We start from the raw sequence: 12,907 nt of genomic DNA on the forward strand, positions 1-12,907 counted from the left end.
CTTCCTTTCTGTGCTTAACTCCAATATGAACTCCCTGAGATTCAAAATGTAGACATTTTTGGAGGGAATGGAATATATATACCGAAAATGTGTTCAGTAAGATACCAAAACAGCAAGTGTTGAGAAAAGCGTTGTATGAGGGACTAGAATAAAGGCAGTGAAGGATTCCCATCCTGGCTCACCCCAAAAACTTACTATTAACTCTTTCCATTTTTGAATCTTCATTAAGAAGATGAGAGAGAGAGGCGCTTGGGTGGCTCAGTCGGTTAAGCATCTGGCTTCAGCTCAGGTCATGATCCCAGGGTCCTGGGATCGAGCCCCCCAACGGGCTCCCTGCTCAATGGGGAGCCTGCTTCTCCCTCTCCCTGCCGCTCCCCCATGCTTGTGTGCTCTCTGTCAAAGGAATACATAAAATCTTAAAAAAAAAAAAAAAAAAGTGAGGGCACCTAGGTGGCTCAGTTGGTTGAGCAACTGCCTTCGGCTCAGGTCATGATCCTGGAGTCCCGGGATCAAGTCCTGCATCCGGCTCCCTGCTCAGCGGGGAAACTTCTTCTCCCTCTGACCCTCCCCAGTCTCATGTGCTTGCTCTCTCTCTCTCATTCTCTCTCTCAAATAAATTTTTAAAAATCTTAAAAAAAAAAAAAAAGAGAGAGAGAGAGTCTCATCATTTTAGATAGTGTGTGTGTTCAGCCAATTGCTAGGAAAGCACCAGCTCGGAGTTACTCCAAAAACTCCTAAACACATGTCCCTGGGTAAGTGAGCTCAGTCAGAACCAGGAAGACCCTAAGAGAAGGACAGTCATCCCTTGCCACTCCCCTCTGTGAACAGTTTCTATCAGTTATCTCTTTAATATGCAACCAGAGGGAACCTGTTTTTCACTCCTCTATAAATCTTCTGATGACCCAGCTCATTGTCTGAACTGCCCTGGTTTTACGAGCTTCACCCCAAATGGAAGCCAGTTCTGTCAATGACTCCTAGTGAGGAGATACGATTGCACTGCATCTCTCCAGACTCCCTATGCAACATTCAGTACCAACCTCTGAAGGAGGGAAGGGCTCCTATTAACCTGCTTACTCAGCGTGTATCCTCCTAGGAGAACAGAAGTCCCTGGGATGGTAAACTAAACTAAATGAGAAATTCCCAAAGGGCAGACACTACACTTTGTTTTATTGTTTTCACCAAAAGGTGGACCACTGGATTTTGCCAAACATCTGCATGGGCTGCATCTCAGACCTCAACCTTATATCTTAGCATATTCAAAATGGAAATCACGGTCTTTACCCCAAAACATTTTGATAGTCCTCCCAAACTTTTAATGTGTGCATGTATGTATGTATGCATGGCCATTTTCACCAGTCAGCAAATACTCTTTTACCATCTCATGTTTGTGGATGTAACAATCTCCTTGACTAAGCCCCTATTATTAGAAATTTAAGGTATTGACAACATTTTCTATTCTAAACAGTACTCCCATGACTTTCTTTACGAGCTTCTCTTTATAAACATATCTTATTATTTTCTTGTGACATTCCCCCAAATGAGCCGATCAAATAACATGCACATTTCTAAAGTTCACAGAATCTTTTGTGATGCCATCCACCTGGTACACTTCTCTGCATCGAGGAACCACAGTACCTCTCTGTGTCACATTTTGCGCTATTATGTTCAGTATTTGCCCTCCACCCCCAAAGTTTTAATTTGTTGAGACTAGACAGCCCCTTACTCAACTCGGATTTTGACAAGTAGTAATTAAATACAATTGCCAGGTGCTGGGGTAAAAAATGCATGAGGTGTAATCCCTGCCCAGAACAGTAGGGGAGGCAGAATCACCACCAACAACCCATGATACATTACGTTCTACACTGTAATAGAGGTGTTTGAAACTTATTATGGGAACAGAGATGAGGGAGCAGAGCAAGTGAATCCCTCCAGGGGCAAAGGGAAATAAGGAGAGAGAGAGAGAGAGAGAGAGAAGAGGAATTAGGAAGCTATGGAGAGAGGCAAATTGTTGAGTTACTTCTTGAAACATTAATAGAAATTCACAAGGTGGACCAGTAATGGGATGAACACATACAGGATAGATTTCCAAGTAGAGACCAGTCAATTCAAGCTGTTGTTTCGACTAGAGCAACAGTTCCACTTAGGAATTTATGAAAACCTCCTATCTTTTGAGGCAGAGTTTTTCACCCTCTGCACTACTGACATTGTGAACCAGATAATTCTTTGTTGGGGGGGGGGGGTCTGTCCTGTGCATTCCAGGACATGAGCAGCATCCCTGCCCTCTCCTCATTAGATGCCAGTAACAACTGTTCCCCACCTTCCAATTGTGACATTGCCAAACGTCCAAGGGGAAAGGGGGATAAGGTGAGGGATGGAAATCACTCCCGGGTCGAGAACCACTGTTTTAAGCATAATTCTAGCTTTAAGGATTTCTCTCTTACTATATACTAGCTCTTCTTGTTCTGAAAACGATTTTTTCTTTGGTTCAAAACCCAACTGGGCCCTCGTTGTCTTTTTAGATAAGAAATAAGTTGTCAAAAGTATTCAATTACTGATGCCCCAACTACAAAAAAAACTTCTTTGATTACACCTAGTAAAAAATGAGATGTTCACTATGATATGGAAGTGTGTGTGTGCGTGTATGTATATACAAGGGTTAACATTTGTTCAGATAATTACAAAGTATTTTTCACATTTGGTCTCATTGAGTGCTCACAACACTCTGTGAAGTATTCATCATCGGTCCCAGTCTAGAGATGAAGACAGAGTGGCTAAGACATCAAATATCCAAGACCATCTGAGTGTTAGGGAGGATTCCTATCCAGACAGGCTCATTCTACATTGTATACATTTTCCCACTTAGTTTAGTAAACAACTAGTAGGAGCTTGTTTAGGCTGCAGAGTAAGCCAGGGAAAAAAACTCATCTTCATGTCACATAGAGAATAAAATGACTTAAGGATGCCCCGCTATCTACATAGCCCACCAAGAAACTATAGTAAGTAAAAAAAAAAAAAAAAAAAATTGTTTCTGGAAGGAAAACATTTAACCACCAAAAACTATGTTGTATCTATCTTTCCATGCCTTTAAGAGCACTTATTGTACAAAAAGGGGAGTAATACATACTAATTATGATAACATTTACAATTTTTAAAGTATGTTAACAGCTTTTAATCACTCACAATAGCCCTAGAAAATTGGTCTAATAAAGATTATTATCCACCGATATAAAACTGCACATAATTAAGGTCACACAGCTAGTTAAAGACTAAGTAAAAATTCAGTTCTTTGTACCTCTAGGTAAGTGTTCTTTCCACTACAATTTCTGGCATCACATGACCCTACACCCCTCCAGATATAACTATCACTAGGCTAATAAATAAAAATATCCTTAACCGTACAGATACTAATTCTGTTGCAATATTATCCGAACCCATATTTCCCATTAGTGTAGATGCTATCTTTAAAAGTCCCAAAGTATGAAGTGGGGAATTTTTGCTACTCTTTTCAAAGACAAAAAGCACTCCCTTAAATTAGGCAAATTGCTAGAATCAGTGAGGCTGTTTTATTCATGACCCACTAGTTGACACCTGACAAATTGTTTGCAATTTTCTTAGCTTAACTCAACTTTGTACTCAGCTAATATTTGATACTTCTGAACCTGAATTCCAACATGGCAAAAAGGTGAGCAGGAAGGGCCTAGGAATTTCCGGGACATAGAATGTTGAGTCCCACTTCTTTAAAAATTACTTGTCCATGGGGCGCCTGGGTGGCTCAGTCGTTAAGCGTCTGCCTTCGGCTCAGGTCATGGTCCCAGGGTCCTGGGATCGAGCCCCGCATCGGGCTCCCCGCTCAGCGGGGAGTCTGCTTCTCCCTCTCCCACTCCCCCTGCTTGTGTTCCCTCTCTGGCTGTCTTTCTCTCTGTCAAATAAATAAAATCTTTAAAAAAAATAAATAAATAAAAATTACTTGTCCATGAAAACTTATTTAAGATTGAAATACTATACACTTTGCAATAAACATGCACAGGCATTTGAATATGAATGGAAAGCAATTCAATTCTGGGTTTCAACAAGACAAAAATATTTTTAAAGTCTTACTCCATCATGGAAGGTGGGATAGTGCAGCAGTCTTGAATTGCAGTGAGAGGAGAGGTGAGGTGAGCTGTATAGGAGGCTTCTACAACTTGCTTGTTCCGGTTGACCACATCCAGGTAACGGTTGAACTTCTCTCGGATTTTTTTGGCTAGCTGTGAGACAAACAGTAAGCAAAATGAATCAAAAGCCCACCACAATAACCCACAGTGTTTTTTTCTAATAAGCTCATTAACTTATATTACAGGCTGCATGTATTATACTTCAGGTAAAACCAACAATATATACCCAAGTCTCATTCTACTGTGTAAATTGAGATAAAAACTGCAAAATGTCCAGAAGTCCCAGAAGGATAGTCAGACGACAGTAAAACAGTATCTGCTATCTTAAAATAGCTAATGATACACTAAGAACTTCTCATGTGTATGAACTCATATAGAACAATACTGATCCATAAAACGCCTTGCTAGATAAAGGAAAACAAAGTCTACTGATACTATTGTCAGCATGACAGCATTAGGACTTATACAGCAACAACAGTGATTGTAAGAAAACAACCCGCTATTCATGGTTCTGGATTCACACAGATTTTCAAGAGAAAAATATGTGAAGAAGGGAAAGGACATACAGTATCTTCTGCTACACAACTCCAGGGGGCACCATTCACAGTCCTCCACGTGAATGGCAAATCTCTGGAGTTGTACAACGTAGACATCCACATAAAACAAAATATACAGTTAAAAATATATTCATGTTTACTCTGTTACACCTTTAAGATGGACAAATGTCTTTCTTAACTGCTGTGAACAGAACACTTCATCATAATTTACTTTCATGGGGGAATAACAAAAGCAAATGGATAAGCATACTGCTTTTTCCTCATTGTTGCCATCAAATATCACAGCTTAATTAGAGATCTCCAAGGAAAACAGTGTTGTTTTTCTTACCCTTAAACAAAATGTTACCCAAATGAAATGACTGATAGAATTATAGCTAATTGGTTTTGTAGAGCTATTCATTATCAGCACACTAGAGGAGAACTAATCATCTCCTTTGGGTCATGCAACTCACACGATCCAATAGCTTACAGGCTGAGGACATGAAGCCAAAGCAGGATATCTTCATTTGTTATTTTCAAGCCAATTCCAAACCCTGATTTTGTTCCATTGACGTTTGGGAGCTTTCAGAGTTTCACTTAAATAACGGAGGTTCTCAGCCTTGCTAAACAATGCACAAACTATAAAGTTTAGAAAAATTTCCAGACATAACAAGTGTATCAAAGTAACATTTCATTTGATAAAGCATCGTCCAAATCTGTTTTAGCATTTTCAGAGGAGGAATTGTGTGCCCTTTTTTTTTTTTTTTAAAGGTTTTATTTGTTTATTTGAGAGAGAGAGAGAGAGAGAGAGACTCCTGCTGAGCAGAGAGCCTGATGCGGGGCTCGATCCCAGGACCCTGAGATCATGACCCGAGCCAAAGGCAGACACCTAACCAATTGAGCCACCCAGATGCCCCTGTGTGTCCTTTAAATTAACAAATCCACCTGCGATTCTAATCTCTGAGCTCGAATGTATTATTTTAAAAAAATTTTACGTTTTTCTCACTGAGATCTTCACGATAAAATGTATAGACACAGTTTAATTTAAACCACTGGTGATTTTGCCTCAACCCCCACCCCCACCAGCAGACATCTGGCAGATTTTGGAGACAATTTTGGTTGTTAGAATGTGGTAAAAAGTGCTACTGACATCTGGTAGGTGGAGGCCAGAACGCTAAATAAATATGTGCTCAATAAATAGGCTGTTTTTTTAAAACAGAAGTTTGCGCTAATGTAACAATCCTTTTTTTCCTGGACTCTTACATTCAATGGATTAGTAGAGGATGAGAAACAGAGTCCAGCTTAAAAACCTATATTCTCGTAGTATCCTGCATTCCCTCCCCATAACACACACTACACTTCAATGCTGTTATCTGTTTAATGTCTGGTTACCCCACTCGACTGGATGCCCTGTAAGGGCAGGTACTACATATGTTTTTGTTCATCTCTAGATCTTCAACACCTGCCTGGCATCGCAGGCAGATAAAAAATATTTAATGAACTAATAAAGATGAAAAAGAAACCCTCACCCCAGAGTCCTCAACCTTATCTTTTGGTCTAGGATCAACAACCTCTTTAAAAACTTGAAACACTTATTAAAAACAACAACAACAACATGTATCTGGAAACTCTATCAAGAAGAGCAAGTTCTACCTTTTCTCTCTAGGTTCTGAAGTAGTAAATATCATTAATTTTGCACCTGTAATATCAAGAGTATAGCCCTTCCTTGCCCTTGGGAACAAATGTTCCGTAACAGTATAAAGGTAAGGTGTGTTTGAAAGAATTAAATTCTAAATAACATCTTCACAAACTCACTTCCAAAATTAAAATGGAATTTGCAATCATTTGTCTTTCTCTCACATATGTATAAACATACACACAAAAACATTTGAGAAATACCCTGTATTTCTTTTACACATGTGGAGAATTCTAACTTAAAACAAAGTCAGATCTAGTTAATCATGATATTCTAATTTGGCTCACTGTCCATTTTTGTATGAGCTAAGAATGATTCTTACATTTTTTTTTTAAAAAAGATTTTATCTATTTGAGAGAGAGAGAGGGCACAAGCATGAGCAGGGGGAGGGGGTGTTCAGAGAGAGAAGCAGACTCCAACGCTGAGCAGGGAGCCCGATGTGGGACTCGATCCTAGGACCCTGGGATCATGACAGGAGCAGAAGGCAGATGCTTAAACGACTGAGCCACCCAGGTGCCCCTGATTCTTACATTTTTAAATGTCTTTTTTAAAAAGGCATTTTGTGACAGTAATAACTATAGGAAATTCACATTTCAGTGCTCATAGTTTTAATGAAACAGTCATTTGTTTACCTAATTGTTTATGGCTGCTTTCATTCCAGTGTGATAAGAGTTAAGTAGTTGCAACAGAGGCTATATGGCTTGCTTTGCTATAGGTAGAAGTCAGAAGCCCTAACGTGTCCCAAAATAGAGCCATAAGCCCAGTAGTTTTATAAAAATTTGCAGCGATTTTTTTAACACGCCCCTGCCTCTGACAAGTGGGGTGTATGTTCCCTCTCCACACCCACTCCTTGAATCTGGTTAGGGTTATGATGGCTTCTACCAGTCAAGTACAGAGAAATTGACACTATGTAAGTTCTGAGGCTAGGTCATAAAGGGCCATACCACTTCTGCAGCTCTCTCTCGGAATGCTCTCAGCTACCACGCTGAACGAAGTCCAAGACACATGGAAAAGCCACAGTTAAGTGCTTGGTTGGCAACTCCAGCTGCTCAAGCCTTCAAATCATCTCAGCCCCGGTTCTGAATAGGAGTCAAGAAGTCTCCAGATAGTCTCCCCGATGAAGCCCCAGACATCATAGAATGGAGATAAGCCATCCTTGCTGTGCCTGACCTAAGCTTCTGACCCACAGCATCTGCAAGCATGAAGAAATTGTTGTTTATGCCACCGAGTTTGGGGTGTTTTCTCATGCAGCGACAAGTAACTCGATAGGTTGAATTCTGTCCCTAGATAAACATGTTGAAGCTAAGCTATCCAAAGCTGCTCAGATCCAGGTATTACCATCTACACAGCATCAGAATTATCAAGACTGGAGCCTGTGGATCAGAAACCTGTTGCAAAGAAATTGCAGGGTTCTTCACAAAATTATAATAGCTACTGTACAGTGGTACTTACCACATACTATACACATTTAAAAATATGATAAATCACACAATCTGAGGAATGAAACTCCCATTAATATAATCAGCCAAGGCACAAAGCCAGGGCACAAAACCCCTATTCCTGGGCTGGCCTTGGAACCAAGGAGTTCCCTGGTGGGGGGTGGGGGGGAGAGGAGATGGGGAGAGGTGCTGCCAGAAGTAGTGGGGGCAGGAGCAAGTTGGCAACGTCTGCCTTCAGCCTCCTAGTTAGGATGGGCCACGAGCTACGTTTTTCATCAGTGGAAGCAGTGACCTACATGCAGAACCCAGACACACATGACAATTAACAGAAGGTCTCAAACACCAGCTCCTTCCACTTTGGATTTACAACTCTCAGCCGGAAACTCCTGTCTTTCACTTAGTGATACCCCATCTTGCCTTATTTTAAAAAAATAATAGCCGGGACACCTGAGTGGCTCCATCAGTTAAGCATCTGCCGTCGGCTCAGGTTGTGATCCCAGGGTCCTGGGATCGAGCCCCGCATCAGGCTCCCTGCTCTGCGGGGAGCCTGCTTCTCCCTCGGCCTGCCACTTCCCCTGCTTGTGCTTGCTCTCTCCCAAACAGTAAATTTAAAAAATCTTAAAAAAAAATAAGAGCCAAACTTTGTTGAGCCCTATGTACAGGGCACTTTTCTAAGCACTTCACAAGCATATATCAATTTAAGCTTTCAAAGAACCCTGTAAGGTACACATCTCCATTTTTCCCTCCCAGAAGCAGACACTAAAGGTTCAATAAATTGCTCAAAGTTACAAAGCTAGTAACTGGTAGAGCTGGCACCCAAACCCAGTAGTATTCTAACTCCAGAGCCTAAGCTTCAACCTCTATGCAACACTGTTTCTCTCAGTAATACACACAGACCAATAATCCCCTCCTTCCATTTCTTTTCAAACCCATTTTAACAAATGCTGTGAAATTCTTGAGAGAGTACCATAAGCCACACACCATCCTATTACTTTACAATAAAAAATTAGAGTTCTGAAGATACTTACATTTAGAATTGCACATAATTCCTATGAAAATCAAGACTTTGAGGAGGTTTAGAATTGAATTCTACCAATGATAAAAAAGGGAGAGGGGCAAAGTTGAAACAATGTATTCTCCAGAACCAATACCTGTTATTACTGGACTACTGTGGTGTAAGTTACATCAAATGAACTTAAATTGTTCCAATTACTCCAGGGTGTTTAACTTTGTTCATAACCTGGAAAGAGAACGTGGATGTACTGCTTTCCTTTAAGAAGTGACTTTCATAATTCAGTATTTTCCTCGGGATTTTCATTCAAGTAATTCATCTGCCATCATAGGGTAGTAAGATGCAATTGTAATTCCCATTTTACAAGTGAAGAAACTGAGGCATATGGAGCTTAAGGGTCCCCTGACTCCCATGTGGGGCTCTGGCCTCCCTTGACCCCACTGCCTGAGATGACCTCCCTGTGCCCTTCTGACAAGGAATGGGAGAGTGACTCACTATGGAAAGCTCAACTCCTGCTTCACTGCAGGGTATTTTTCTCTCTCTAAAAGCAATCTCCTTCAGCATGCCAACCAAATCCAGGTTGCTCGGCGGGCATAACAGAATCTATTAGAGTAAAGATAGCCCACAGAGAGATTAAATCCTGAATGTATCCGTTAAACTGAAGAGGACCGGCTACCAACACAGAATCTTCCAGACCGATTCTGGGTCTGTATCCTGCCATGATCCCTGCAGACAGGAGAAAACAAAGGACGTTCTTAACAAAAGCTACAGGTGGACCCACAATCCTCCTCAGTGTAATTAAAAACATTTTTCTTTCCACAGCTCAGCTTTCATCTTTTATCCTTCTTTATCCTCTCCCCTTCATCCCCTAAGGGGTTCCTGAATGCTGATGAGACGATGGGACTAAAACCATCTTGTCATCTTTTGGGTCAATTCTTTGGCTAGCCAACATCCAGCCATGGGTCAAATGATCAGTAGGTAGCACGCCGGTCCCCATGGGAACGGATTCTAATTTGTCATCATCCTCCAGTGACAACGTTTCATCACAACATCAATGAATTTCTTTCTTGCTGAATTTCACTTCCCTTAATTTTCCCATAGACATTTCTGTCATTTGCATACTTCCCCAGAGCCCCCTTTTTTAAAGCTCTTTTTACCTTAGCTTTATACTTCTAAAGATTGGGGGTGGGGTAGGCACACAGTTAGAAAAAGGTAAAAGAAAACAAAAATGCAAAGGCACAGCACACTTTATTTATGTTTCTTTCCTAAAACTCCGGAAGGAGTTTTGAATGTTAGGGAAAGCTTTATTTAAAATGCATAACAATGAAGCTGACAGGCACAGACAGGAAAGGTACCCTAGGGGACTGAAGATTCGTAGCAAAATTCCTATTGAATGTAGAAGAGTTTAACATTTGACATTCAAAAACCTTGGTGCCGTGATAAGAATTTAATAGCTGATCCCCTTTTCCTCCCATCCCGGCCTTATTACTCAAGAATTATTTTCCCCCAGCAGTTTCAGGACTGGGTTATTTAAATGTGACACAAATAATTTTAAGAATATGCAAGCAAAAACATTTAACATCTCTGAATGTCACGCTATGGCATTCCAAAGTTCAAGCAGAACACATTCTCATTGTTTCATGTGGCACACCAATATATAAAAGCTGTACCCTCGCTATCTATTAGTAATTACTTTTAGTAATTAACGGTTGTAATATTCTAAAGAGCTCTCTCAATTATCGGGTAGGAATTTGGGCAAGTTGACTCCTTAGTCTCAGTCTCCTCATGAGTAAAATGGGAAGACTTACCCCCTTTTCAAGGGCTTATTGTGATGTTCAAACAGCAAACATATAGAACCCAAGATAAGTACAAGGAATTATTCTTACTGCTCTAGCACAGTCTCCACACCAGGAAATGCATACGATGGTGACAGGAAAGTAATGTGGGGTCTAAATTTTCCACTAACCAAGCTCTAAGTAAAGGGAGAGAGGCTACCGGAACACTGACCTTTTTATTCATTTAACTCATCCTCATGCTTAATCCTCCATAGGAAACCTGGCACAGGGTCGGCAGGGGAGGGAGGGAGTTTTTTTTTTTTTTTTAATCCGCCCCCCCCCCCCCAGATTAAGAGCAAAATGGCACAAAAGGTTTAAGCTTTGGAGTCAAATAAATTTGAGTTAAATCCAGCTCTGTCATTTACTACCTAAAGGGAACTAGGCAAATTATTTCTCTAAGCCTCAACTTAATTACCCCTACACTGGGAATAACAGGTGTTTCATGATGTTGTTTGAGAACTAAAAGGGAGGAGGTTTGTGAAGTATGAAGCAGAGTAATACTGTAAGTGCCAAATAAATGGGACTGATTGTTGTTTTACTACTGCTGTTATTGTATTTGTTATTGTTTGGGGAACTTTACATATTGACACAGGCACTTTGATGGAGAATCTTGAACAGATTCTCAGCGACTGGAGAGGAGTCAGGCCGGAGGTGTTAACACTGGGCTAGGACCTGCGAGGGCTGTCAGTGACTCTTTGAAAGCACCATGTCCTGTAGGTTATGTAGTTACAATCTGAGATAACTCAGAATTCGTCTAGGATCTTCTCTTTCTAAACTCCAGGATCTAATGAGGACTTTACTCCTGTCTTTTGCCATTTCAAAGCATTTCCACAGGACTCGTCTTAACGTGTGCCTTCCAACAACCCTAGGAGCTAAGCAGAGCGGGTCTTCCCTGTCCTGTTCCAACAGTCAGGAAATCTAGGCTCAGAAGGTGTGCCCACACTCACACTAAGTGAGCGTACGAAGTGGAGACTGTTTCTTCTAATCCCATTTTCTCTGTGTGCTACAAACTCCAAAATTGCAGGGGGAAAAAAAATCGACTCTCCCAGATCCAACTATGTTCTACTCATTCTTTCAGTCCCAGCCCAATTTTTGCCTCTTTGAATCCTCCTCAGATCCTTCTTTTCCAAAATTGCCTTGATCCTGCCATTTGGACCCCTCATATCCTGTTTCATATTGTTCATTTTTCCCTATTTAAGGATCCCGTTTTCCCCGGCAAATCAGTAGCACAACAATTCAGCATTTATTGATTGCCAGCCATGTGCTGGGCACTTTGAAAGAGCAACTATACGTCAGGCCTTTTAACTCTCCCAACAGCTCTCAGTAATTGCTATATGCTATTTTTAATAGATGGTTCTGATAGATTTGCCCAAGGTCACACAGCTAATAAATAATTAGATCAAACCCATGTTCTTGAACACCGTACTATGCATTTTTACTTAATGTAGTGCCCAGCATCTAGAAAGGACTTAAAAGCGGTCATCACTGTATTCATTTGCCCTCATACACCATTATTTGCGATATTGGAAAAATCTGCTTCCAGTTCTAGGAAAGGGCAGATAACCTATGAGACTACTGCTCTCATCTGGTTCAAGCCAATCAAACTCTGGGCCTGTCTAGTTCCCTATCTTGACCTGCCTCCAGGGTAGTATCAGCTGCTCTGAAATAAGTTGTGCCCAGAAACAGAACACCAGTTCAGAGAAGGTATCCTGATGACCCATGGCCATGGTTGGGAGGTGGCTGCTCATCGACCACTAGAGTCTGGGCTTTGTGAAATCACTCAGAGCAGAGCCTGGGCATGGTGGCCAGCAAGGATACAACACAAGACAGATGAAGACGTGTAGATGGAATAGGGCCAGTCTGACTTTGCAATGGCCCAGAGGCTTCAGGGTTGTCTGACGGATGTGTGGGAATAGCACATCCAGTGGAGAAGCAGGGCAGCTGCTGACAGACGAACTGCAGGTGGACCGGGAAGATTGATGTGCAAGGCTGTCTGGGCTCCAGGGTCACATACCCTGATCCTGTGAGAGGTGGGGCCCCTGTGGCCGAGCTGGGGAGGAGTGCAATGGAAAAAACAGAAGGCAAGTGCTGACATGCCAGAGAACCAGAGGAGGCTGAGCTCTGGGAAACCGGTGAGAGCGGCAGCTTCTCTCTAAGCAAAATGCAGGTTTGCTTTTAAGGTTACAATGGGGTTTGCTTTGGGCAGCAGTTTGTGTTAGGTATTTCAGGAGAGTC

The 12,907-nt window shown here is 41.5% G+C and overlaps 1 protein-coding gene across 1 annotated transcript in view; it reads right to left on the reverse strand.

The window, feature by feature from the left end:
* CACHD1 (cache domain containing 1) overlaps positions 1-12,907 on the reverse strand; it is a 201,644-nt gene that overhangs the window by 93,260 nt on the left and 95,477 nt on the right. The window contains exon 3 of the mRNA XM_036110148.2: positions 4,099-4,247. Within this exon, the coding sequence (XP_035966041.1) occupies positions 4,099-4,247 (149 nt within the window). The remainder of the gene's footprint in view (positions 1-4,098; positions 4,248-12,907) is intronic.

The sequence above is a fragment of the Halichoerus grypus genome, chromosome 5 (assembly GCF_964656455.1).
Source record: "Halichoerus grypus chromosome 5, mHalGry1.hap1.1, whole genome shotgun sequence".
In the NCBI taxonomy this organism is placed as follows: domain Eukaryota; kingdom Metazoa; phylum Chordata; class Mammalia; order Carnivora; family Phocidae; genus Halichoerus; species Halichoerus grypus.